This window comes from Ammospiza caudacuta, chromosome 34 (assembly GCF_027887145.1).
Source record: "Ammospiza caudacuta isolate bAmmCau1 chromosome 34, bAmmCau1.pri, whole genome shotgun sequence".
NCBI lineage: Eukaryota > Metazoa > Chordata > Aves > Passeriformes > Passerellidae > Ammospiza > Ammospiza caudacuta.
Genome location: NC_080626.1, coordinates 4,038,771 through 4,066,454, shown reverse-complemented (window position 1 = coordinate 4,066,454; position 27,684 = coordinate 4,038,771). Strand labels below are relative to the sequence as shown.

Sequence of the window (27,684 nt, the reverse complement as noted above, 5' to 3'; positions counted from 1 at the left end):
ACTGCATGGCCCCGCCCCTTTGCCCATTTACGGCCGCGCTCGGCCCCGCCCCTTTCCCCCTCGCGGACATTGTCTCCCCGCGCCGCTTTCCCCGCCCCTTTTCCCTTATACGGCAACGCGCCGGCCCCTCCCCTCTCCCCCCATTGGCCAGCGCCGGCCCCGCCTCCTCCCGCCGCGCTCCCGCCGGCGCGCGGCCCCGCTCGGGCCCCGCGCGGTGCAGTGTGGGAGGAAGCGGCGGCGCGCGGCCCCGCTCCATCATGGCGGCTCCGTGAGGCGCCCCCCGCCCGGCCGCCCCCCGGCCCCCCCGGCCCTCGACCCCCGCCCGGCCCCGGGGGGCGCCGCCCCCATGGACAGGAACTACCCGGCCGCCGGGTTCGGGGACCCGCTCAGCGCCGGGCCCGGCTGGAGCTACGAGCGCTCGGCCAAGGCCAGGTGAGCCCCGGGGGGAGCGGGAGGGGGGGAGGGGGAGGGGGGGTTTGGGATCGGGGTGAGGGGAGGGTTGGGGTGACGGTGGTTTGGGGTGCGGGGTCCCGTTACACCGGGACTGGGGATGTGCTGGGATTTGGGGTGCAGGGTCTCGTCACACCGGCGTTTGGGATGCGATGGATTTGGGGTGCTGAGGGATTTGGGGTGCTGTGATCCCGTTACACCGGGGTTTGGGGTGTGCTGGGATTTGGGGTGCGGGGTCCCGTTACACCGGGGTTTGGGGTGCTGAGGGATTTGGGGTGCTGTGATCCCGTTACACCGGGGTTTGGGGTGTGCTGGGATTTGGGGTGCAGGGTCCCGTTACACCGGGTTTGGGGTGCTGAGGGATTTGGGGTGCAGGGTCCCATTACACCGGGGTTTGGGGTGTGCTGGGGTTTGGGGTGCAGGAGGTTTGGGATGCTGTGATCCCGTTACATCGGGATTTGGGGTGTGCTGGGGTTTGGGGTGCAGGGTCCCATTACACCGGGGTTTGGGGTGCTGGGGTTTGGGGTGCAGGAGGTTTGGGATGCTGTGATCCCGTTACATCGGGATTTGGGGTGAGGGGGTCCCGGTACTCCGGGATTTGAGGGGAGGGGGACTTTGGGGTGTGCTGGGATTTGGGGGTGCAGGGTCCCGTTACTCCGGGGTTTGGGGTGAGGGGGTCCCGTTACAGCAGGATTTGGGGTGCAGCAGTATTGGGGTACTGTGATCCCATTGCTCTGGGATTTGGGGTGAGGGGGTCCCGTTACAGCGGGATTTGGGGTGCAGGAGGATTGGGGTACTGTGATCCCGTTACTCCGGGATTTGGGGTGAGGGGTGTCGTTACAGCAGGATTTGGGGTGCTGCAGTATTGGGGTACTGTGATCCCGTTACTCCGGGATTTGGGGTGCGCTGGGATTTGGGGTGTCCCAGTGCCAGCAGTTTTTTGGGGCTCTGCAATCCCGTTACAGCGGGATTTGGGGTGCAGGAGGTTCGGGATGCTGGGATCCTGTTACACTGGGATTTTGGGGTGAGGGCAGTTTTGGGGTGGAGGTGGCGGGGTTTGGGACTTGTTACACCGGGGTTTGGGGTGTCCCTGGAGCGTTGGGGTGCTGTGATCCCGTTACAGTGGGATTTGGGGTGCTGGGATCCCGTTACAGTGGGATTTGGGGTGCTGGGATCCCGTTACAGTGGGATTTGGGGTGCTGGGATCCCGTTACACCAGGATTTGGGGTGTCCCAGCAGTATTGGGGTGCTGGGATCCCGTCACACCGGGATTTGGGGTGTGCTGGGATTTGGGGTGTCCCAGCAGTATTGGGGTGCTGGGATCCCGTCACACCGGGATTTGGGGTGCAGAGGGATTTGGAATGGTGCAGTCCCATTACACCGGGATTTGGGGTGTGCTGGGATTTGGGGTGTCCCAGGAGTGTTGGGGTGCAGGGGTCCCGTCACACCGGGATCTGGGGTGTCCGTGGAGTGTTGGGGTGCTGTGATCCCATTACAGCGGGATTTGGGGGGCTCCGGGATTTGGGGTGCAGGGATCCCGTTGCAGCAGGATTTGGGGTGCTGCAGGATTTGGGGTGCTGGGGGTCCTGTTCTATCAGGATTTGGGGTGCTGGGATCCCACTGTACCGCGTTCTGGGGTGCTGCAGGGTTTGGGGTGCTGGGGGTCCTGTTCTATCGGGGTTTGGGGTGCTGGGATCCCGTTGCAGCAGGATTTGGGGTGCTGCAGGATTTGGGGTGCTGGGATCCCACTGTACCGCGTTCTGGGGTGCTGCAGGATTTGGGGTGCTGGGGGTCCTGTTCTATCGGGGTTTGGGGTGCAGGGGTCCCGCTGTAGCAGGATTTGGGGTGAGGAGGTGCTGTTACACCAGGGTGCTGCAGGATTTGGGGTACAGGAGGGTTTGGGGTGCTGGGATCTCATTGTAGCAGCATTTAGGGTGCTCCAGGATTAGGGTGCAGCAGGATTTGGGGTGCTGGGGATCCCGCTGTAGCAGAATTCGGGGTGCTGAGGGATTTGGGGTGCTGCAGGATTTGGGGCACAGGAGCATAAGTGTGCCACACCTGTGTGTGCCTGGCACACCTGTGTGTCAGTGCCTGTGTCACACCTGTGTCACACGTGTAGGATTGTGTCACACCTGTGTGACAGTGCCTGGCACACCTGTGTCACACATGTCTCACCTGTGGGTGTGTCACACCTGAGTGTCATTGCCTGGCACACCTGTGCATGTGTCACACCTGTGTGACAGTGCCTGGCACACCTGTACGTGTGTCACACCTGTGTATGTGTGTGTCATGCCTGTGTCACACCTGTGTGTCAGTGCCTGGCATGCCTGTAGGTGTGTCACGCCTGTGTCACACATGTCACACCTGTGTGGGTGTGTCACACCTGTGTAGGGCTGTGTCACACCTGTGTGTCAGTGCCTGGCACGTCTGTGACACACCTGTGTATGTGTGTGTCATGCCTGTGTCACACCTGTGTGTGCCTGTGTCACACCTGTGTGTGGTTCTGTGACACCTGTGTGTGCCTGTGTCACACCCGTGTGAGTGTGTCACACCTGTGTGTGTGTCACACCTGTGTGTGCCTGTGTCACACCTGTGTGTGGTTCTGTCACACCTGTGTGTGCGTGTGTCACACCCGTGTCACTCGTGTCACACCTGTGTGAGTGTGTCACACCTGTGTGTGCCTGTGTCACACCTGTGTGTGGTTCTGTGACACCTGTGTGTGCCTGTGTCACACCTGTGCGTGTGTCACACCTGTGCACAGGTCACACCTGTCACACACCCTGTGTCACACCCGTGTGGGTGTGTCACACCTGTGTGTCAGTGCCGGGCACACCTGTGCGTGTGTCACACCCGTGTGGGTGTGTCACACCTGTGTGTCAGTGCCGGGCACACCTGTGCGTGTGTCACACCTGTGCACAGGTCACATTCGTCGCACGCCTGTGTCACACCTGTCACACACCCGTGGGGCTCACACCTGTGTGTCTGTCCGTCCGTCCCAGCCTGGTGTACAGGGGATGAAGGGGGATGTGACAGTGCCGTGATGTGACAATCCCTGTGACACACCTGTGTGTCTGTCCATCTGTCCCAGCCTGGTGTACGGGGGCTGGGGTGGGTGTGACAATGCCGTGATGTGACACACCTGTGTGTCTGTCTGTCCGTCCGTCCCAGCCTGGTGTACGGGGGGGATCTCTGAGGTGGGGTGTGACAGTGCCGTGATGTGACAATCCCTGTGACACACCTGTGTGTCTGTCTGTCCATCTGTCCCAGCCTGGTGTACGGGGGCTGGGGTGGGTGTGACAATGCCGTGATGTGACACACCTGTGTGTCTGTCCGTCTGTCCCAGCCTGGTGTACGGGGGCTCGCGGGGGTCCCACCCCGACCCCGACCTGCTGCACCGGCAGCCGTACGGAGCGCCCCACCCGCTGCAGGGCTATGCGGCCAACCACCACCCGCCAGGTATGGACACCTGCGACACCCGCTGGCACCCGCTGGCACCCGTGTGCCACCCACTATCACCCGCTGGCACCCGCTGTCACCTGTGTGCCACCCACTGTCACCTGTGTGCCACCTGCTGGCACCTGTGTGTCACCCATTGTCACCCGCTGTCACCCGTGTGCCACCCACTGTCACCTGTGTGTCACCCACTGTCGCCCACTGTCACCTGTGTGCCACCCGCTGTCACCTGTGTGCCACCCACTGTCACCTGTGTGCCACCCATTGTCACCCACTGTCACCTGGGTGTCACCCATTGTCACCTGTGTGTCACCCTCTGGCACCTGCTGTCAGCTTTTGTCTCCCACTGTCATCTGCTGTCACCTGTGTGTCACCCATTGTCACCTGTTGTCACCCATTATCACCTGTGTGTCACCCATTGTCACCTCTGCCAGCTTTTGTCTCCCACTGTCACCCACTGTCAACTACTGTCACCTGCGTGTCACCCATTGTCACCTCTGTCAGCTTCTGTCACCCGTTGTCACCCCTTGTCACCTGGGTGTCACCCATTGCACCTGTGTGTCACCCTTTGTCACCCATTGTCACCCGTTGTCACCTCTGTCAGCTTCTGTCACCTACTGCCACCTGCTGGCACCTTCTGTCATCTGTGTCACCTTTATCACCTTCCGTCACCTACTGTCACCTTTTGTCTCCTGCTGTCATCTGCTGTCACCTCTGTCACATACTGTCACCTTTTGTTTCCTGCTGTCACCTTTATCACCTTCTGTCACCCACTGTCACCTGTTGTTACCTTCTGTCCCCTACTGTCAGCTTTTGTCACCTTTATCACTTTCTGTCTTTTGTCACCTCTTGTCACCTCTATCATCTTCTGTCATCCACTGTCATTTTCGGTCACCCTCTGTCACCCTCTTGTCATCTGCTGTCACCTCTGTCACCTGTCACCTGCTGTTACTTTCTGTCACCTACTGTTACCCACTCTCACCTGCTGTCACCTCCTGTCTCTTTCTGTCATCCCCTGTCACCTTTTGTCTCCTACTGTTACCCACTGTCATCTGCTGTCATCTCTGTCACCTGTCACCTTTATCACCAATTGTCACCTGCTGTCACCTGTCATCTAATGTCACCTTCTGTCACCCTCTGTCATCTGCTGTCACCTCTGTCACCTTTATCACCTGCTATCACCTTCTGTCACCTCTGTCGCCTACTGTCACCTCTGTCACCTACTGTCACTCTTACCGCCTTCTGTCACCTGTTGTCACCCACTATCATCTTCTGTCACCTTTTGTCTCCTACTGTCATCCACTGTCACCCACTGTCATCTCCTGTCACCTTTATCACCTTCTGTCACCTACTGCCATCTCTGTCACCTACTGTCTCCCCTATCACCTTCTGTCATTTTCTATGCCCTGCTGTCACCTCCTGTCACCCCATCACCTACTGTCATCTCTCTCACTTCCTGTCACCTTTTGTCACCTACTGTCATTGTCACCCACTGTCATTCCCTGTCACCTACTGCCATCTTCTGTCGCCTCCTGTCCACTACTGTCGCCTTTTGTCACCTACTGTCACGTCTGTCACTCTTTGTCACCCACTGTCACCTCCTGTCACCCCCCATCACCCACGGACACCTATTGTCACCCTGACCAGGTAACACCACCACCCCAGGTCCCTGTGTCACCTTGACATCCCAGTGTTGTGTCACCCGGGGACTTTTGTCCCCTCACGTTTCCCGCCATTTTTCCCCTCACGTTTCCCGCCATTTTTCCCCTCACGTTTCCCGCCATTTTTCCCCTCACGTTTCCCACCATTTCCCCCTCACATTTTCCACAAATTTTCTCTCACATTTCCCAATTTTTCCTGCCCTTTTTCCCCCTCACATTTCCCACATTTTTTTCTCTCACGTTTCCCGCCCTTTTTCCCCTCACATTTTTCACCGATTTTCCCTCACATTTCCCAATTTTTCCTGCCCTTTTTCCCCTCACATTTCCAGCACTTTTCTCCATTTCCCACCCTTTTCCCCTCATGTTTACCACTCACATTTCTCACTTTTCCCCCACATCTTACCCACCATTTTCCCTTCATGTTTTTCCTATCTTGATCCTTCATGTCTCCACTCTTTTCTCCCCTCATGCTTCCCACTGTTTTCCCTCACGTTTCCCACTCTTTTTCCCCTCACATTTCCCACCAATTTTCCCTCACATTTCCCAATTTTTCCTACCCTTTTTCCCCTCACATTTCCCACATTTTTTCTCTCACGTTTCCCAGTTTTCCCTCACATTTCCCAATTTTTCCTGCCCTTTTTCCCCTCAAATTTCCAGCACTTTTTTCCCTTCAAATTTCCAGCACTTTTCCCCATTTCCCACCATTTTCCCCTCATGTTTTTCCTATCTTGTCCCTTCATGTCTCCACTCTTTTCTCCCCTCACGTTTCCCGCCCTTTTCTCCCCCCACATTTTTCACCGATTTTCCCTCACATTTCCCAATTTTTCCTGTCCTTTTTCCCTCTCACATTTCTCACTTTTCCCCATTTCCCTCCCTTTTTCTCCTCGTGTTTGCCACTCACATTTCTCATATTTTCTTCTCATGATTTTGCTGTCTTGACCCCTCACGTCTTCACCCTTTTTCCCCCTCACATTTCCCACATTTTTCCCCTCACATTTCCCACCAATTCTTCCCTCATGCCCCTTTTCCCCTTCACATTTTCCACCCTTTTTCCCTTTCACAATTCCATCAATTTCCTTTCTCACGTTTGCTGCCATTTTATCCCTCAAGTTTTACACCTTTCTTTTTCTCACATTTCTCATCTTTTTTCCTCTAATATTTCCTACTAATTTTTCCTATTATGTTTTCTGCCACTTTGTTGTTTCATTTCCCACCCATTTTCCTTTCACATTTCCTATTCTTTGCCCCTCGTGTTTCTCATGTTTCTCACATTTTTTCCCCTCACATTTCCCGCTCTTTTTTCCCTTGTTTCCCGTTTTTTACCACACATTTCTGCTCTTTTCCCCCCATCATGTTTCCTGCTCTTTTTCCCCTCACATTTCCCACATTTTCTTCCCTCACATTTCCCACCAATTTTTCCCATGTACACTTTTTTCCTCCCTCACATTTCCTGCTTTTTCCCCCTCACATTTCCCACCTTTTATACCCCCAGGTTTCTGGCTACCTCCTTTCCTGGGCCATTTTGTCCCATCAAGTTTTACACCTTTTTTTTTCTCATGTTTCTCACCTTTTTTCGCCAACATTTCCTACCATTTTTTCCCTTTACATTTTGTATTTTTTTTTGCTGTTTCATTTCCCACCCTTTTCTCCCTTATGTTTCCCTTTATTCCCCTCACATTTCCCACCTGTTCCCACCTCACGTTTCCCCCCATTTCCCCCTCACATTTCCCACCCTTTTCTCCCTTTGTTTCATACCTTTCCTTCCTCTCATTTCCTGTCCTTTTCACTCGGTTTTACTCTCCTTTTTGCCTTCCATTTGCTGCCTTTCCTCCCCTCACGTTTCCCGCTCTTTTCTCCCCTCATGTTTCCCACTCTTTTGGCCCCTGACGTTTTCCCTTTTTCTCTTCACATTTCCCGCCCTTTTCTCCCCTCACGTTTCTCGCCCTTTTTCCCCCTCACATTTCTCACTTTCCCCCTCACATTTTCTGCCCTTTTTCCTCTCACACTTCCTACCTTTTTCCCTCACATTTCCCCCCATTTTCCCCTCACATTTCCCTTTTCTCCCTCATATTTTCTGCCCTTTTCCTGCTCATGTTTCCCGCCCTTTTGCCCTCTCATAGTTCTCACTTCCTCCCTCACATTTTCTGCCCTTTTTCCTCTCACAATTCCTGCCTTTTCCCCTCAAGTTTCCCCCCATTTTCCCCCTCACATTTCCCTCCCTTTCCTCCCTCACATTTCCTGTCTTTTTTCCTCGTGTTTTCCTCCTTTTCTCTCCTCACGTTTCCCGCTCTTTTCTTCCCCCTCACATTTCCCGCCATTTTCCCCCTCACGTTTTCCGCCGTTTTTTCTTCCTTTCCCCCCGTTTTTCTCACACAGTTTCCATCCGCTCACCCCAAAACCTCCACGTTTGTCACCCCAACCCTGTGTCACTGCCACCTCAGGCTGCCATGTCCCCACGTCACCCTGACCCTGTAAATGTCACAGCCGTGGTGTCCCCACATCCCCAAGATGTCCCAAAGGTGTCCCCAAGGTGTCCTCAAGGTGTCCCTAGGGCTGCTCCACTCAGGGTCACCTCAAACTGTCCCCTCAGTTCCCTCCCTGTCCTTGAGGGGTCACAGCCATGGTGTCTCCACATCCCTGAGGTGTCCCCGAGGTGTCCCCATGGTGTCCCCAGGTCTGTCACGGCTCTTCGAGACGGGGCTGCACCATGCGGGGTGTCCCCAAGGTGTCCCCATGGTGTCCCTGAGCTGTCCCCGAGATGTCCCCGAGCTGTCCCCATGTCCCCAAGGCTGTCAGGGCTCTATCCCAGGGTCTCCCCAAGGTGTCCCCATGTCCCCAAGGCTGTCAGGGCTCTATCCCAGGGTGTCCCCAAGGTGTCCCCAAGCTGTCCCCATGTCCCCAGGTCTGTCGGGGCTCTTTGAAACGGGGCTGCAGCACGCGGGGTCACCCCAAACTGTCCCTGGGGTGTCCCTGAGCTGTCCCCAAGCTGTCCCCATGGTGTCCCCAGGTCTGTCATGGCTCTTTGAGACAGGGCTGCACCACTCGAGGTCACCCCAAACCGTCCCCAAGCTGTCCCCATGTCCCCAAGGTGTCTCGGGCTCTATCCCAGGGTGTCCCCAAGCTGTCCCCATGTCCCCAAGGTGTCCCCGTGTCCCCCCCAGGTCTCTCGGGGCTCTTTGAGACGGGGCTGCACCACGCGGGGGGCGCCGCCCCCGACGCCTCCGTCATGAACCTGATCTCAGCGCTGGAGTCGCGGGGACCCCAGCCCGGACCCTCGGCCTCGTCCCTGCTCTCCCAGTTCCGCACGCCCTCCTGGCAGACCGGTGGGTCTGGGGGCTTCATTTGGGGGGGTTTATTGGGGTGGGGGTCCCAGTTCTGCACCTCCTCCTGGCAGACCGGTGGGTCTGGGGGCTTCATTTGGGGGGGGGGGGGGGAGCCTAATTCCATGCCCTGGTGGGTCTGGGGGCTTTGTTTGGGGGCTTTTATTGGGGTGGGGGTCCCAGTTCTGCACCCCCTCCTGGCAGACCGGTGGGTCTGGGGGACTTGGGGTCTCTTTTTTGGTCGGGGTCCCTGTTTACCCCAGGGGTGTCCCCATTTGCCCCTAATGGGATCCCCACATGTCCCAGGGTGTCTCCCCCCTCCCCAAATGGGGTCCCCACGTGTACCTGGGTGCCCCCCACTCTCCCAAATGGGGTCCCCCCCCTCCCCAGATTGTGTCCCCACTCCCCGTGGGGCTGTCACCCCCTCCCCAAACGGGGTCCCCACCTGTCCCAGGGTGCCTCCCACCCTCCCAAACGGGGTCCCCACCTGTCCCAGGGTGTCACCCCCTCCCCAGATGGGGTCCCCACATGTCCCAGGGTGCCTCCCACCCTCCCAAATGGGGTCCCCACATGTCCCAGGGTGTCACCCCCTCCCCAGATGGGGTCCCCACATGTCCCAGGGTATCCCCATTCCCCATGGGGCTGTCACCCCCTCCCCAAACGGGGTCCCCACGTGTCCCAGGGTGCCCTCACTCCCTCTGGGGGTATCCCCCCCTCCCCAAATGGGATCTCCCCCTTCCCCAAATTGTGTCCCCACTCCCCCTGTGGGTGTCACCCCCTCCCCAAATGGGGTCCCCCCATATCCCAGGATCCCCCCCAGCCCCTTTCCCCCCTCTCTCCCCTCTCTAACCCCGTTCCTCTCCCCTCCCCAGCCATGCACACTCCAGCTCCAGCCGAACTCTTCATCTCGGGCGCCCTGCCCGGCTCGGGCACCTTCCCGTCCTCGTCGGCGCTGGGTCCCTACCAGCACCCGGCGTCGTTCGGCGGCCGCAGCTTCCCGGTGGGGTCCCCGCTGAGCCTGCCCGAGGCCGCCTTCAGCCCCGGCTCCAACGGGCTGCTGTCCCCGCACGATCCCCTGCTGCACATCAAGCCCGCGCAGCCCGCCGTGCCCTCCTCGCTGGGCTTCGACCGCCTGGGCTCGGCCGTGCTGGGCTCGGCGCTGCCGGCGCAGACGCCCCCGTACCGGCCGGCTCCCGGTTCGTCCCAGTTCAACCTGCTGGCGGCGGCCGAGCAGCCGCCGCAGCTCTACAACGCCCCGGTGTTCGGCGGCGCCAACGCGGCGGGCGGCGGCGACCGCGCCATATCGCGACAGGACAGCGTCATCAAGCACTACCAGCGGCCGGGCGCGGCTCAGCCGCAGCTGCCGCCGGCGCCGGGGCTGCAGCACTACCTGAGCTGCGGCGGCTCGTACCAGCAGGTGCCGGCGCACCGCGCGCCGCTGTCCTGCAGCCCGCTGGGCGAGCAGTCCCCGGCCAGCTCCGAGGGCTCGCAGCAGCCGCCCAAAGCCGCCCCGGCGGCGCCGCGCCCCGAGCCGGGCTACCGGCCCATCATCCAGTCCCCGGGCTACTCCGGCGGCGCCAACGCCGCGGGCAACGGCGGCGCGGCCGGCGGCAACGGCGGCAAATCCAAGAGCTACTCGGCGTCGCGGCAGCCGCCGCGCTCCACCAACACGCCCAAGTGCCAGAGCAGCTACACGCCCAGCACGCCCAAGCCCAGCTCGGTGATCGCCAGCCAGTCTCCGGCCTATTCGCCGGGCCAGCCGCCGCAGAGCCTGCTGGCCATGGGGGCAGCGCCCGGCTACAACGCCCCCGGCGCGCCCCAGAGCCTGGCAGGGACGGCGCAGCCGTCGGGAGGGTTTGGCGCGGGCCAGGCCGGGGACATGGCGGGCAAAGGAGGCGGATACCAGGGCGCGGGGCAAGGCGGGCAGCAGGGCGGGCTGCAGCCCTGCGTCAGCGCCGCGGGCACCTACTCGCCCGAGCAGCTGCAGGCGCTGCCCTACGGCGTGCAGCCCGAGGGGGCGCAGCCGGGGGGCTACGGGCCGCCCGCCCCCTCGCAGGGCCTGCCCACGGCCAGCCCCTCGCTGAGCTACAGCGCCACCGGGCACTCGCCCGCCATGCCCGGCCCGCCGCCGCTGCCCTACGCCGGCCTGGGCGGCTCCAGCCCCTCGCCCATCATCCGCCCGCTGCAGTCGCCGCCGGCGGCGCGGCCGCAGAGCGGGGCCTCGCCGGGGCAGTCGCAGAAATACCTGGGCTCGGTGCTCTCGCCGTCCTTCATGGCCCCGCAGGGCTACGGCGCCGCCCCGGGCGGGGGGCTCGACAGGCAGCAGCCGCCGGCCCCGCCGGGGGCGCCCCCCAGTTTCGGCAAAGGGGCCAAGGGCGAGGCGGAGCTGCTGGCGGCGGAGCGCAGCGAGGACGAGGATTTCCTGATCCAGCACCTGCTGCAGGCGCCCAGCCCGCCCCGGGAGGGGCTGGGGGGCTGCGAGGAGCGCCCCAAAGCCTTGGGCGGCTACGGCGGCGCGCTGGGCAAGGAGGAGCGGTACCAGCTGCAGAGCGTCATCCGGCCCAACTCCAACCTGGAGGCGCCGCTGGAGCTGGCGCTGCTCAAGGAGAAGAAGAAGCCGGAGAGGGGCAAGGAGTTCCGGGCGGCCAGCGGAGGAGGAGGCGGCGGCGAGGTGGCGGCCACCTCGGTGGTGCACTACGGCCACCAAGCGCCGCCCGCCATGGACACGTACGAGATGAAGAAACCGCCCGAACACCTGGCCGGGGGCAAGGAGCTGGGCCAGCCGCCCCCTCCGCACTCGTACCTGCCCAAAACCCCCGAGCACGGGCGGCTGGTGGGCGAGGGGCCCCCGCTGGAGCCCCACAACCTCCTGCTGGACCCCTCCCCGGAGCTGGGGGGCTCCCTGCTGCCCTCGGTGCTGACGCACACGCAGAGCCAGCTGCACCCGCGGCCCAAGGGCCGAGCGCCGCTGGACGTTCACCTGCTGGAGCAGCAGCGCATGCCGCCCCCTCCGCCGCCCCCTCCGCCGCCCCCCGCGCCCCCCTCGGCGCCCCCGGCCCCTCCGGCCGCCCCCTCGCCGCAGCTGCTGCTCGAGGCCCACCTGCACCAGGTGCGCTCGCAAGGCCTGGACCCCCAGGCGCCGCCGCCGCTGCCCCCCGACTCCATGGAGGTGTTGCCCCCTCCCCAAGAGATCCAGGACTTCTTGGAGCCCCCCCTGGGCTTGGAGCCGCACCTGGGGCAGAGCGCGGGGGTCCAGGGACCCGCCGGGCACCTGCTGGACCCCGAGGGGGGGGGTCCCGGCCGTGCCCCCCGAGGCCAAGGATCAGTTTTCGGAAGGGGGCAGCCCCGCCGGGGGCAAGGGGCGCTTCGTGCCCCTCACGTCCATCTGCTTCCCGGACGCGCTGCTGCAGGACGAGGACCGCGGCTTCTTCCCCGGCATGGAGGACATGTTCGGGCCCCCGCCCGAGGATTTCCCCAAGCCCAGCGAGGAGGAGGAGGAGGAAGGCAGCGCCAACGCGGCCGGGCTGGAGGCGGCGCGGCCCGAGGGGATGAAGGCGCCCCCTCCGTACGACATGGGGCAGAGCTACCCCTCGTTCTGCCCGCAGGACGGAGGGGCCGCCGGGGAGCCCCCCCAGCTGGCGCTGGAGCCCCCCAAACACGAGCTGCCCTCCACGGTGAACGCGGAGCCGCTGGGTTTGATCCAGAGCACGGGCGACGGGGGTCCCAAACCCCCTCCTCCCCCTCTGAGCACGCCTTTATTCTGCTCCTCCAAGCCCAAGAAGCTGCTCAAAACCTCCTCCTTCCACCTGCTCCGCAAGCGGGACCCCTTCCCGCCGCCCAAGAAGACCTACGCGCAGGAGTACGAGTTCGAGGACGACGAGGACAAGGCCGACGTGCCCGCCGACATCCGCCTCAAGTGCCCGCCGACATCCGCCTCAACTCGCGGCGCCTCCCGGACCTGCTGCCCGACCTCATCTCCAGCTGCCGCCGCGCTCCGCTCACGCCCCATGGGCGACATCGACTTCTGCCCGCACCCCGGCGCGCACGCCGCGGCGCCCAAGAAGCGCGGCCGCAAACCCACCAAGCCCAAGCGGGAAGGGCCGCCCCGGCCGCGGGGCAGGCCCAGGATCCGGCCCCTGGAGCCGCCCGGCTTCCCCGAGGGAGCCAAGAGGCCGCGGGGAAGGGGCCGGGGCCGGGGCAAGAAGGGAGGAGAGGACGGAGAGGGGATGGAGCCGCTGCGGCCGCTCAAGGTGAGGGGTTGGGGTGCAAGGGATGGGCTGGAAATGGCGCAGGAAAATGGGGGTTTGGTGTGCTCGGGAGGGTCCCAAAGTTTGGGGTTTGAGGTGCTCTGAATGGTCCCAAAGTTTGGGGTTTGGGGTGCTCTGAATGGTCCCAAAGTTTGGGGTTTGAGGTGCTCGGGATGGTCCCAAAGTTTGGGGTTTGAGGTGCTCTGAATGGTCCCAAAGTTTGGGGTTTGAGGTGCTCTGAATGGTCCCAAAGTTTGGGGTTTGAGGTGCTCGGGATGGTCCCAAAGTTTGGGGTTTGGGGTGCTCTGAATGGTCCCAAAGTTTGGGGTTTGGGGTGTCCAGGATGGCCCTAGAATGACCAGTAACCCCTCCCGGTGCAACTGGGCTGTCTGGGGATGGTCAGGGATTGATCAAAGTGTCTCCCAGTATAACCAGTACAAACCAGTACAACCAGTATCCCATTTCTCTCCCCGCAGATCAAACTGGGGGTGTCTGGGGGTGCTGATAGTTATATCAAAGTGCCTCCCAGTATAACCAGTATAACCAGTATCCCATTTCTCTCCCCGCAGATCAAACTGGGGGGTCTGTTAGGGGTCATAGATGGCTCAATGTGTCTCCCAGTATAACCAGTATAACCAGTATCTCCCCTTTCTCTCCCTGCAGATCAAGCTGGGGGTACTGATAGTTATATCAAAGTGTCTCCCAGTATAACCAGTATAACCAGTATCCCATTTCTCTCCCCACAGATCAAACTGGGGGTGTCTGGGGATGGTCAGGGATTGATCGAAGTGTCTCCCAGTATAACCAGTATAACCAGTATGCCCCCTTTCTCTCCCCGCAGATCAAGCTGGGGGTGTCTGGGGGTACTGATAGTTATATCAAAGTGTCTCCCAGTATAACCAGTATCTCCCCTTTCTCTCCCCACAGATCAAGCTGGGGGTGTCTGGGGATGGTCATAGATGGCTCAATGTGTCTCCCAGTACAAACCAGTATAACCAGTATCTCCCCTTTCTCTCCCCACAGATCAAGCTGGCCGTCTCCAAACCCGAGCCCGCCCCTCCGCCCGCCCCCCCCGGCTCCGCCGCCCCTCCCGCGCCGTTCCCGGGGGTCCCCGAGCCCCCCGGCGCCCCCCCGGAGCCCCCCCAGAGCCGGCTGAAGCAGCGGCTGCGCGAGGCGGAGGAGAAGCAGCCCGAGATGAAGTCGGGCTTCATGGCCTCCTTCCTGGACTTCCTCAAGGCGGGCAAGCGCCCGCAGCCGCTGCCCCCCAGCCCCTCCAAGCCCCCCAAGGCCGGCGCCCCCCAGAGCTTCCCCCTGGGGGGGTCCCTGGAGGCGGCCGAGGGCGGCGAGGGGCTGGTGATGGGCGGGTGCCCCTCGCCCTGCAAGCGCCTGGACGAGGAGCTCAAGAGGAACCTGGAGACGCTGCCCTCGTTCTCCAGCGACGAGGAGGACTCGGTCAGCAAGAACCAGGACCTGCAGAAGAGCATCAGCTCGGCCATCTCGGCGCTGGACGAGCCCCCGGAGCGCCGGGAGCCGCCCGAGGCACAAGGTGAGACCTGCCGGGACCTGCCAGAACCTTCCAGAACCATCCAGAGGTTCATAGGAACCTTCCAGGGGCTGGTAGAGACCTTCCAGGTGTCCATAGGGACCTTCCAGGACCTTCCAGGGGCTTATAGGGACCTTCCAGGACCTTCCAGGGTTCACAGAGATCTTCCAGGGTTTCATGGTGACCTGCCAGGGTTACATAGGGACCTGCCAGGACCTTCCATGGGATCATGAGGACCTTCCAGGTGTTCATAGAGACCTCCCGGGACCTTCCAGGTGTTCATGGGGCCCTTCCAGGTCTTCCCATGACCCTTCCAGGACCTTCCGGGAGTCCCCATGACCCTTCCAGGACCTGTCATGGATCTCCATGACCCTTCCAGGACCTTCCATTGGTTCATAGAGACCTTCCAGGGGTTCATGGGGACATTTTAAGGATTCCCAGGACCCTTCCAGGACCTGCTGGAGTACCCAGGACCCTTCCAGGACCTGTCATGGATCTCCGTGACCCTTCCAGGACCTTCCGGGAGCCCCCATGACCCTTCCAGGACCTTCCTGATTTTTATTTTATTTCTCTTCCGCAGCCGCCCCCCCCCCGCCCGAGGATCCCCCGCCCTCCCCTCCCCCCGCGCCCCCGGAGCCCCCCCAGCCCGAGCCCGCCCCTCCCCCCCCGGCCCCTCCCACCCCTCCCCCCGGCGCCGCCGCCGCCCCCGCGGGGTCCCCGAGCCCCCCGGGGGGGTCCCCGGAGCCGCCCGAGCCCCCCGAGCGCCCCCTGCACCTGGCGCAGAAGCAGGGCACGGCCGCCGTGTGCGGGGACACGAGCGACGAGGAGGAGAGCGGCGGGGAGGGCATCTTCCGGGAGAGGGACGAGTTCGTGGTGCGCGTGGAGGACATCCCCGCGCTCAAGGTATAAACTGGGATAAACTGGGATAAACTGGGAGGGCACCAGGGTACACTGGGATAAAGTGGGAGGGAGTGGGAAGGACTTTGAGGGCACTGGGAGTGAGGATGTGGCACTGAGAAATGGACTGGGAGGCACTGGGAGAGATGTGGGATGGACTGGGAGAGACTGGGATGGACTGGGATAAACTGGGAGGGACTGGGATAGACTGGGATGGGACTGGGATAAACTGGGAGGGACTGGGAGGGCACCGGGATACACTGGGGTAAACTGGGAGGGAGTGGGAGGGACTTTGATGACACTGGGATGGACTGGGAATCACTGGGAGTCAGGGGAGGGCACTGGGATGGCACTGGGATGGCACTGGGATTGGACTGGGAGCACTGGGGACAGCAGCAATGAGGAGCAGAGCGGGCAGAGGGCATCTTCAGGGAGAGGGACGAGTTCGTGGTGCGCGTGGAGGACATCCCCGCGCTCAAGGTGGGACTGGGACGGACTGGGAGGGACTGGGATGGGACTGGGAGGGACTGGGAGCACTGGGGACACCAACGATGAGGAGCAGAGCGGGCAGAGGGCATCTTCAGGGATAGGGACGAGTTCGTGGTGCGCGTGGAGGACATCCCCGCGCTCAAGGTATAAACTGGGAGGGCACCGGGGTACACTGGGATAAACTGGGAGGGACTGGGAGGGCACCGGGGTACACTGGGGTAAACTGGGAGGGAGTGGGAGGGACTTTGAGGGCACTGGGAGTGAGGATGTGGCACTGAGAACTGGACCGGGATAAACTGGGAGAGATGTGGAGAGCACTGGGAGGCACTGGGAGAGACTTTGAGGGCGCTGGGATGGACTGGGAGGGGACTCAGAGGGACTGGGATAAACTGGGATGGACTGGGAGGGGAGTGGAGGAGACTGGGAGTCACTGGACATCAGGACGTGGCACTGAGGAAGGGGACTGGGAGGCACTGGGAGAGACTTTGATGACACTGGGATGGACTGGGAATCACTGGGAGTCAGGACATGGCACTGGGAGGGCACTGGGAGCCACTGGGATGGACTGGGAGGGCACTGGGATAGACTGGGATAAACTGGGAGGGACTGGGAGGGACTGGGATACACTGGGAGGCAAAGCGAGGGGAGTGGGAGGCACTGGGAGTGAGGAGGTGGCACTGAGAAATGGACTGGGGTGGACTGGGATGGACTGGGATGGACTGGGATAAACTGGGATGGACTGGGATAAACTGGGAGGGAGTGGGAGGCAAAGCGAGGGGAGCGGGAGGCACTGGGGGTGAGGAGGTGGCACTGAGAAATGGACTGGGGTGGGACTGGGAGGCACTGGGAGAGATGTGGAGAGCACTGGGATAAACTGGGAGAGACTTGGAGGGCACTGGGAGGGACTGGGAGGGACTGGGATGAACTGGGAGTCAGGACAGGGCACTGGGAAAGGAACTGGGAGCACTGGGAGAGACTCCACTGAAGGAACTGGTGCTGAACTGGGATTGAACTGGGATTGAACTGGTGACTAACTGGGATTAACTGGGATTGAATTGGTGATGAACTGGGATTGAACTGGGATTAACTGGGATTAACTGGGATTGAATTTGTGATGAACTGGGATTGAACTGGTGACTAACTGGGATTAACTGGGATTGAATTGGTGATGAACTGGGATTGAACTGGGATTAACTGGGATTGAATTGGTGATGAACTGGGATTGAACTGGGATTAACTGGGATTGAATTGGTGATGAACTGGGATTGAACTGGGATTAACTGGGATTAACTGGGATTGAATTGGTGATGAACTGGGATTGAACTGGTGATTTAGTGGGATTGAACTGGGGTTTAACTGGAATTGAACTGGTGACTAACTGGGATTGAACTGGTGTTTGACTGGGATTGAACTGGTGACTAACTGGGATTAACTGGGATTGAATTGGTGATGAACTGGGATTGAACTGGGATTAACTGGGATTCAACTGGTGATTTAGTGGGATTGAACTGGGGTATAACTGGGATTGAGCTGGTGTTTAACTGGGATTGAACTGGGATGGAACTGATGTTTAACTGGGACTGAACTGGTGTTTAACTGGGATTAACTGGGATTAACTGGGATTGAACTGGTGTTTAACTGGGATTAACTGGGATGAACTGGGATTGAACTGGGACTGAACTGGTGTGTAACTGGGATTGAACTGGATTTTAACTGGTGATTAACTGGGGGAATTTGGGGGGTCTGGAGAAGGATTTGGGGTAAATTTGGGGGATTTTGGGGTTCCTGTGACCCTGAATGGCTCTGGATGGCTCTGGTTGGATTTGGGGTGAATTTGGGGTGAATTTGGGGTGGATTTGGGGTGAATTTTGGGGTGAATTTTGGGGTTCTGACCCCCCAAATCTCCCCCAGCTGCTGCTGCAGCCAGACCTGAGCCCCTTTTGGGGGATTTTGGGGTTCCTGTGACCCTGGATGAATTTGGGGTGAATTTTGGGGTTCTGACCCCCCAGATCCCCCCCAGCTGGAGCTGCAGATGGGCCAGGATCTGCCGCTTTTGGGGGATTTGGGGGATTTTGGGGTTCCTGTGACCCTGGATGGATCTGACTCAATCTGGGCGATTTGGGATGGATTTGGGGTGAATTTGGGGCGGATTTGGGATGGATTTGGGGTAAATTTAGGATGGATTTGGAGTAGATTTGGGGTGAATTTTGGGGGGATTTTGGGGTTCCTGTGACCCTGGATGGGTCTGGATGGATTTGGGGTAAATTTGGGGTGGGTTTGGGGTGAATTTTTGGGGGATTTTGGGGTTCCTGTGACCCTGAATGGGTCTGGATGAATTTGGGATGGATTTGGGGTGAATTTTGGGGTTCTGACCCCCCAAATCCCCCCCAGCTGGCGCTGCAGACGGGCCGGGAGCCGCCGCTTTTGGGGGATTTTTGGGGGATTTTGGGGATTTTCTGTGGCTTTTTGGGGTTCCTGTGACTCTGGTTGAACCTGGGTGATTTGGGGTGCATTTGGGATGGATTTGGGGTGAATTTTGGGGCTCTGACCCCCCAAATCCCCCCCAGCTGGCGCTGCAGACGGGCCGGGAGCCGCCGCCCATCTGGAGGGTGCAGAAGGCGCTGCTGCAGAAATTCACCCCCGAGATCAAGGACGGGCAGCGCCAGTTCTGCGCCACCAGCAACGTGAGTGCCACCCCAGAAATATCGGGGACACCCCCAGAAATATCGGGGACACCCCCAAAAAAACCCCAAATCTCTGGGGATAACCCTGAGGTGAAAAATCCCACCCCAAACCTGGGATGTGGCACTAAAATCTGATTTTTTTTTTCTCCTAAAAAACATCAACATTTCCCTAAAAATGGGGGATTTGGGAGCTTTCTCTGAATTTTGGGGCGCCCTAAAAATGGGGGGAACCCCAAGAAAACCCCAAACTTGTGGGACAAACCCTGAGGTGAAAAATCCCACCCCAAACCTGGAGTGTGTCACTAAAATCTGAGATTTTCCCCCCCAAAAAAAATCAGAATTTCCCTTAAAATGGGGGATTTGGGAGCTTTCTCTGAATTTTGGGGTGCCCTAAAAACGGGAGAACCCCAAAAAAAAAACCCCCAAAAACCCCAAAATCTGAGATTTTCCCCCAAAATGTTGAATCCTGCCCCAAAAATGGGAATTTTGGGGTCCCTGGGGTGGTTTTGGGGGAAATTTTGGGGTTGATTTTGGGGTCTCTGAGGGATTTTGGGGTTTTTGGGGGTGATTTTGGGGTCTCTGAGGGATTTTGGGGGTGATTTTGGGGTCCCTGGGGGAATTTTGGGGTGGATTTTTGGGGTGTTTTTGTTTATTTTGGGGTAATTTTGGGGTATTTTTTTTTTTATTTTGGGGGTCTGAATTTTTTGGGGTAATTCTGTAGGGATTTGGGGGGATTTTTTGGGGGGGATTTTGGGGTAATTTTTGGGGTAATTTTGGAGGGATTTTTGGGGAATTTTTTGGGATTTTTGGGGTGCCCCTGACCCCCATTTTCGCCCCTTCCCCTGCAGTACCTGGGGGTACCTGGGGTGGTTTTGGGGTGGATTTTTGAGGTATTTTTGGTTAATTTTGGTGCAATTTTGGGGGGGATTTTTGGGGGATTTTTGGGTATTTTGGGGTGCAGAGGTTTTGGGGTGCCCCTGACCCCCCGTTTCTGCCCCCTGCCCCCGCAGTACCTGGGCTGTTTCGGGGATGCCAGGCACCAAAACCTGGGGATACCTGCGGTGGTTCTGGGGTCCCTGGGATGGATTTTTGGGGGGATTTTTGGGGTAAATTTTTGGGGGTATTTTAGGGGGTTTTGGGGTGCCCCTGACCCCCCGTTTCTGCCCCCCTGCCCCCGCAGTACCTGGGCTATTTCGGGGATGCCAAGCACAGGTACCAGCGGCTCTACGTGAAGTTCCTGGAGAACGTCAACAAGAAGGATTACGTGAGGGTGTGCTCCAGGAAACCCTGGCACCGCCCCCTGGCGCTCAGGTGGGCACACCTGGCACACACCTGGGCACACCTGGGGGCATGGGGATAGTGAGGGTGTGCTCCAGGAAACCCTGGCACCGCCCCCTGGCGCTCAGGTACACCTGGGCACACACCTGGGCACACACCTGGGCACTGAGATACACCTGGGGGCACTGGGATGCACCTGGGGATAGTGAGGGTGTGCTCCAGGAAACCCTGGCACCGCCCCCTGGCGCTCAGGTGGGCACTGAGATACACCTGGGCACACCTGGGGGCACCTGGGGGCACCTGGAATCATCTGGGCATACCTGGGGCGCACCTGTGGGTACCTGGGGACACTTGGGCACACCTAGACTTACCTGGAGAGACCTGGGCACACCTGGGGACATCTGGGCACACACCTGGGGGTACTTAGGGGCACCTGGGCACACCTGGGGCACACCTGTGGGTACCTGGGCACACCTCGGGCACACCTGGGCACACGTGGAGCACACCTGGAATTATCTGGGCACACCTGTGGGCATACCGGGGCACACCTGGGGCACACCTGGAATTATCTGGGCACATCTGTAGGCACACCTGGGCACACTTAGGGACACCTGGGGCACACCTGGAATTATCTGGGCACATCTGTGGGCAAACCTGGGGCACACCTGGATTCACCTGGACTCACCTGGGCACACCTGTGGGTACCTGGGCACAGCTGTGGGCACATGGGGGCACCTGGGCACACCTGTGGGCACACCTGTGGGCACAGCTGGCCACACCCCCTCTAACCCCTCCCCCTCTCCCCCCCCACAGGAGACAGCCCCACCCCAAACCCAGCGCCCCCAAAGCCCCTCCCCCCCCCAGAGCCGACCCTGCGGACAAAGCCCCGAAAGCGGAGAAAGCCCCGAAAACGGAGAAAACCCCGAAAACGGAGAAACCGCCCCGGAGCGAGGCCGCCCCTCCCCCCCCCGCGCCGGCCCCGGGGCCCCCCCGGGCCCCCCCCGGCCCCCCCAAGGCCAAAGCGAAGCCCCCCAAGGTGAAGGCGGAGCCCCCCCCCAAAAAGAGGAAAAAGTGGCTCAAGGAGGCGGCGACGACGTCGGAGTCGGAGTCCAGCGGGGACCCCCCCAGCGAGGAGGGTGAGGGACAATGGGGGGACCCCAATTGGGGAGGGGGACCCCGAATTGGGGAGGGGGACACGGGTTGGGACCCCCAATTGGGGAGGGGGACACGGGTTGGGACCCCCAATTGGGGAGGGGACCCCCCCAGCGAGGAGGGTGAGAAACAATGGGGGGACCCCCAAATTGGGGAGGGGGACACGGGTTGGGACCCCCAAATTGGGGAGGGGGACACGGAATTGGGACCCCCGAATTGGGGAGGGGGACACGGAATTGGGACCCCCGAATTGGGGAGGGAGACACGGAATTAGGACCCCCAAATTGGGGAGGGGGACATGGGTTGGGACCCCCAAATTGGGGAGGGGGACACAGATTGGGACCCCCGAATTGGGGAGGGAGACACGGAATTGGGACCCCCAAATTGGGGAGGGGGACACGGATTAGGGGAGGGGGACCCCAATTTGGGGAGGGGACCCCCCAGCGAGGAGGGTGAGACAATGGGGGGACCCCGATTGGGGAGGGGGACACGGGTTGGGACCCCCGAATTGGGGAGGGGGATCCCAAAACTGGGGAGGGGGGACGTAGATTTGGAGGGAAAATGCGGGATTTGAGGTGTGGCTCCCTTAAAGGGGCGTGGCTCCTTTAGAGGGGCGTGGTTTTCTCTTCAAGGGATGCGGCTCACTCCAGTGGGTGTGGCTCTCAGTCAAAGGGGCGTGGCTCTCCCTTAAAGGGGCGTGGCCCTCTAAAGGGGCGCGCCTCTCCCTTAAAGGGCCAGCACTCCTTTATAATGAGGGTGTGTCTGCAGCTTGTGGGTGGGGCTTTCCTCCTTTTTGGGAGGTGGGCGTGTCTTCCCTTAAAGGGCCAGCGCTCCTTTATAACGGGGGTGTGTCTCTGACTTGTGGGTGGGGTTTTTGGGAGGTGGGCGTGTCTTCCCTTAAAGGGCCAGCGCTCCTTTATAACGGGGGTGTGTCTCTGACTTGTGGGCGGGGTTTTTCCCTTTTTGGGGGGTGGGTGTGTCTTCCCTTAAAGGGCCAGCGCTCCTTTAGAACAGGGGCGTGTCTCCAAGTTGTGGGTGGGGTTTCCCCCTTTTTTGGGAAGTGGGTGTGTCTTCCCTTAAAGGGACAGTGCTCCTTTATAACAGGGGTGTGTCTCCGACTTGTGGGCGGAGCTTTTTCCTTTTTGGGGGTGGGCGTGTCCGTGTGCCCCTCCCCTTAAAGGGCCAGCGCTCCTTTAGAACGGGGGCGTGTCTCCAAGTTGTGGGTGGGGTTTTCCCCCTTTTCGGAGGGGGGGGGGTGTGGGCGTGTCCGCGCGCCCCTCCCCTTAAAGGGGCCGTGTCCGGCAGAGCGGGCCCCGCCGGGGCGGGTGCTGAACACGCGGGCCATGAAGGAAATGTACCGGAGCTACGTGGAGATGCTGGTCAGCACCGCCCTGGACCCCGACATGATCCAGGCCCTGGAGGACACCAACGGTGAGCCCCAGCCCCCCCCCCCACACCCAGGGACCCCCCAGAAGCTGCCCCAGACCCCCCTGACCCCCTCGGTGCCCCCCAGATGAGCTGTACCTGCCCCCCATGCGGAAGATCGACGGCATCCTCAACGACCACAAGAAGAAGGTGCTCAAGAGGGTGACGCTGAACCCCAGCCTGCAGGTGAGGGGGGCTGGGGGCTCCTCGAAGGGTTCTGAGAGGGGGCTGGGGGGTTTGGGGGGCTGGGGGGCATCTGTGGGGCTGGGGGTCACCCCACGGTGACCTCTGTGGTGTCCCTGCGCTCACCTGTGGTGTTCCTGCGCTCACCTGTGCCCACCTGCGCTCACCTGTGCCCACCTGTGGTGGCCCTGTGGTGTCACTGAGCTCACCTGTGCTCACGTGTGGTGTCCCTGTGCCCATCTGTGCTCCCCTGTGCTCACCTGTGCCCACCTGTGGTGTCCCTGTGGTGTCACTGAGGTCACCTGTGCCCACCTGTGGTGTCCCTGTGGTGTCCTTGTGCTCACCTATGGTGACCCCTTGCTCCCCTGCACTCACCTGTGCCCACCTGTGCCGCAGGAGGCGCTGCACACGTTCCCGCAGCTGCACGCCGAGCCCGGCGAGTCCCTGGTGCGGCTGCGCCCGGGCGGGGACCCCTACAACCGCAAAACGCTCAGCAAGGTGAAGCGCAGCGTGGGCAAGCCGCAGGTACGGGCACAGGTGGGGTACCTGGGGGGCACAGGTGGGGTTTGGGGGTACCTGAGGGGTCACAGGTGAGGTTTGAGGGCTCCCAGGTGGGGTTTGGGGAGCACAGGTGGGGTTTGGGGGTACCTGAGGGCTCCCAGGTGGGGTTTGGGGGGCACAGGTGGGGTTTGGGGGGACCCCTACAACGGCAAAACGCTCAGCGAGGTGAAGCGGAGCGTGGGCAAGCCACAGGTAAAGGGTCATGGGGGTCCTGTGGGGTCCCAGGTGGGTTTGGGTGTCCCCAGGTGTGTCTGGGGGTCCCAGGATACCCCCAGGTGGGGTTTGAGGGGTCCTCAGGTGTTTCTGGGGGTCCCAGGGGCTCCTAGGTGGGGTTTGTGGGGTCTCAGGTGGCCTTGGGGGTTCCAGGTGGTCCCCAGGTGGGTTTGAGGGGTCCCCAGGTGTGTCTGGGGGGTCCCCAGGTGTGTCAGGGGGTCCCAGGGGGTCCCCAGGTGTGTCCCTGAGCGCAGGTGGGGTTTGGGGGGTCCCCAGGTGTGTCGGGGGGTCCCCAGGTGTGTCCCTGATCCCCGGTGTCCCCGCAGGAGTTCAAGGTGGAGGTGGAGAAGTCGTTCCTGTACACGCTGTACCACTCGCTGCACCACTACAAGTACCACACCTTCCTGCGCTGCAAGGACGAGGTGAGCGCACCTGGGACACCTCAGATGTCACCTGCGTGTCACCTGTGTGTCACCTGGGTCACCCCCCTGTCACCTGGGACACGCCCCTGTCCCCATGTCCCCCCGTGTCCCTCACACCTTCCTGCGCTGCAAGGACGAGGTGAGCGCACCTGGGATGTCACCTGTGTGTCACCTGTGTGTCACCTGTGTGTCACCTGTGTGTCACCTGTGTGTCACCTGGGACACGCCCCTGTCCCCCTGTGTCCCTCCCATGTCCCCCATGTCCCCCACACCTTCCTGCGCTGCAAGGACAAGGTGAGCGCACCTGGGACACCTGGGGGGCACCTGGGCCACCCCCCTGTCCCCTGATCTCCCACATCACCCCTGTGTCCCTTCGTGCTGACCAACCCACTGACCACCCCACACCACTGACCACCCCACACCACTGACCACCACTGACCACCCCACACCACTGACCACCCCACAGCACTGACCACTCCCTGTCCCACTGACCACCCCACAGCACTGACCACCCCACACCACTGACCACCCCCACACCACTGACCACTCCCTGTCCCACTGACCACCACTGACCACCCCACACCACTGACCACCCCACACCACTGACCACCCCACACCACTGACCACCCCCACACCACTGACCACCCCCACACCACTGACCACCCACAGCACTGACCACCCCACAGCACTGACCACCACTGACCACCCCCACACCACTGACCACCCCACACCACTGACCACCCCACAGCACTGACCACCACTGACCACCCCCACACCACTGACCACTCCCCACACCACTGACCACTCCCCACCCCTCTGGCCACCCCGCTGACCTCTCCCCACCCCTCTGACCATTCCCTGTCCCACTGACCATTCCTCGCTGACCATTCCCACCCCTGTGGCCACCCTGCTGACCATTCCTCACCCCTCTGGCCTCCCCACTGCCCATTCCATGTCCCACTGACCATTCCCACCGCTCTGGCCACCCCACTGACCATTCCCATCCCGCTGACCATTCCCGCCCCTCTGGCCACCCCACTGACCATTCCATGTCCCGCTGACCATTCCCCCCCTCTGTCCACCCCACTGACCATTCCCATCCCGCTGACCATTCCCGCCCCCGTGGTGCCCTGCTGACCATTCCCCGCCCCTCTGTCCATCCCGCTGACCATTCCCGCCCCTCTGGCTACCCCACTGACCATTCCATGTCCCACTGACCATTCCCACCGCTCTGGCCACCCCACTGACCATTCCCATCCCACTGACCATTCCCGCCCCTCTGGCCACCCCACTGACCATTCCATGTCCCGCTGACCATTCCCCCCCTCTGTCCATCCCACTGACCATTCCCCGCCCCTCTGTCCATCCCACTGACCATTCCCGCCCCTCTGTCCATCCCGCTGACCATTCCCGCCCCTCTGGCTACCCCGCTGACCATTCTGTGTCTCGCTGACCATTCCCCACCCCTCTGTCCATCCCACTGACCATTCCCCACCCCTCTGTCCATCCCGCTGACCATTCCCATCCCGCTGACCATTCCCGCCCCTCTGGCGCCCCGCTGACCATTCCATGTCCCGCTGACCATTCCCGCCCCTCTGTCCATCCCACTGACCATTCCCGCCCCTCTGCCGCCCCGCTGACCATTCCATGTCCCACTGACCATTCCCACCGCTCTGGCCACCCCACTGACCATTCCATGTCCCACTGACCATTCCCACCGCTCTGGCCGCCCCGCTGACCATTCCCACCCCTCTGTCCATCCCACTGACCATTCCCCGCCCCTCTGTCGATCCCACTGACCATTCCCGCCCCTCTGGCTATCCCGCTGACCATTCTGTGTCTCGCTGACCATTCCCCACCCCTCTGTCCATCCCGCTGACCATTCCCGCCCCTCTGGCTACCCCGCTGACCATTCTGTGTCTCGCTGACCATTCCCCACCCCTCTGTCCATCCCACTGACCATTCCCCCCCTCTGTCCACCCCACTGACCATTCCCATCCCGCTGACCATTCCCGCCCCCGTGGTGCCCCGCTGACCATTCCCACCCCTCTGTCCATCCCGCTGACCATTCCCCGCCCCTCTGTCCATCCCGCTGACCATTCCCCGCCCCTCTGTCCATCCCGCTGACCATCCCCGCCCCTCTGGCCTCCCCGCTGACCATTGGTGCGTCCGTGTGTCCCCGCAGACGACGGCCATCGAGGGCCGCGCCGAGGACCTGGGCCAGGAGGAGGTGGTGCAGCGCTGCATGCGCAACCAGCCCTGGCTCGAGCGCCTCTTCGACTCCTTCAGCGAGCTGCTGGCCCAGGCGCGCGCCAAGTGCGCCTGAACCCCCCAGAACCCGGGGGGACGCCCCCCGAAATCGGGGATCCCCCCCCCCCAGAAATGCGGGGCGATGTCCCCGGCACGGAGGGGGGACGAGGACCGAACCTCCTGCCGCGGGATGGAGCCGCCGGGGTGGGGACGCCTGGACACCCCCTAAAATCGGGGTGGCACCCCCCGAGAAACGGGGACACCCCCGAAATCGGGGAGACGCCCCCCGAAATCGGGGACACCCCCCCCCCCCCCCCCCCCCAGAAATCGGGGTGACACCCCCGGGATGGAGAGGGGACATCCTGGGATAAGGACTGAACCTTCTGCTGCCGGGACGGGGACACCTGGAACCCCACAGTGGGGACACCCCAAGATATGGGAAACCCTTCAAAAACGGGGACACCCCCAAAAACACGGGGTGACACCCCCCGAAATCGGGGGTTCCCCCCAAAAAAAATCGGGGTGACACCCCCGGGATAAGGACTGAACATCCTGCCACAGGGATGGAGCTGCCAGGATGGGGACACCTGGCACCCCAAAATGTGGCGACCCCCCCCAAAAGATGGGGACCCTCTCCAAAACATGGGGATCCCCCCCAAAACACGGGGTGACACCCCCGGGATGGAGAGGGGACACCCCCGGGACAAGGACTGGACCTCCTGCCACAGGGATGGAGCTGCCAGGATGGGGACACCAACGTGGAGGGAGCACCCCAAAATATGAGGGACCCCCCCCCCCAAAAAAGGGGACCCCCCCAAAAGATGGGGACCTTCCTAAAAATGGGGAAACCCCCCCAAAAAATGGGGTGACATCCCCAGAACGGTGGGGGGGACAAGGACTGAACCTGTCACCATAGGGACACCGATGTGGGGGAGACCCACCCCGCCCCCCCAGTGGGGCACCCCAAAATTCGGGGATCCCCCAAAAATACGGGGATCCCCCCAGAAGATGGGAACCTCCCACAAAATTTGGGGACTCCCCCGAAATCGGGGATCCCCCCCAGAAAACGAGGTGACACCCCCAGAATGGCAGAGGGGACAAGGACTGAACCTCCCACCATGGTGACACCAATGTGGACGGGGCACCCCAAAATATGGGGGGGATCCCCCCAAAAAAAAATTGCACCCCAAAATATGGAGGGGACCACCCCCCAAAAATTGGGACTATTCCAAAAGCCCCTCAAAATGGGGGGGGGGGGGGGGGGTTGGGATAAGGATCGAAGCTCCTGCAGTGGGGACACACTTGAGACCCCCCTAGGGCACCCCAAAAACATCAGGGGGGTCCCCAGAACTCGGGGAGGTCCCCCAAAATTTGGGTGGGGGGTCCCCAAAATTTGGGGGGCACGCCCAAAGGAGGGGGAGTGGGACAGAACCTCGTCCCCAGGAATAGGGGGATC

General features: G+C 61.2%; 1 protein-coding gene across 1 annotated transcript; it reads left to right on the top strand.

Moving 5' to 3' along the window:
• Nucleotides 1-299: 299 nt before the first annotated feature.
• PRR12 (proline rich 12) lies at nt 300-26,400 on the top strand. Its single transcript, XM_058822720.1, is given in 19 exon segments — nt 300-432; nt 3,794-3,906; nt 8,726-8,887; nt 9,757-12,175; nt 12,177-12,798; nt 12,801-12,880; nt 12,882-13,134; nt 13,795-13,806; nt 13,973-13,984; nt 14,059-14,686; nt 15,255-15,577; nt 18,628-18,744; nt 19,925-20,068; nt 20,957-21,158; nt 22,480-22,605; nt 22,688-22,785; nt 23,179-23,307; nt 23,883-23,978; nt 26,164-26,400. Coding segments are annotated over 19 exon segments (5,763 nt in total). The 5' UTR covers nt 300-346; the 3' UTR covers nt 26,305-26,400.
• The last annotated feature ends 1,284 nt before the right edge of the window (nt 26,401-27,684 follow it).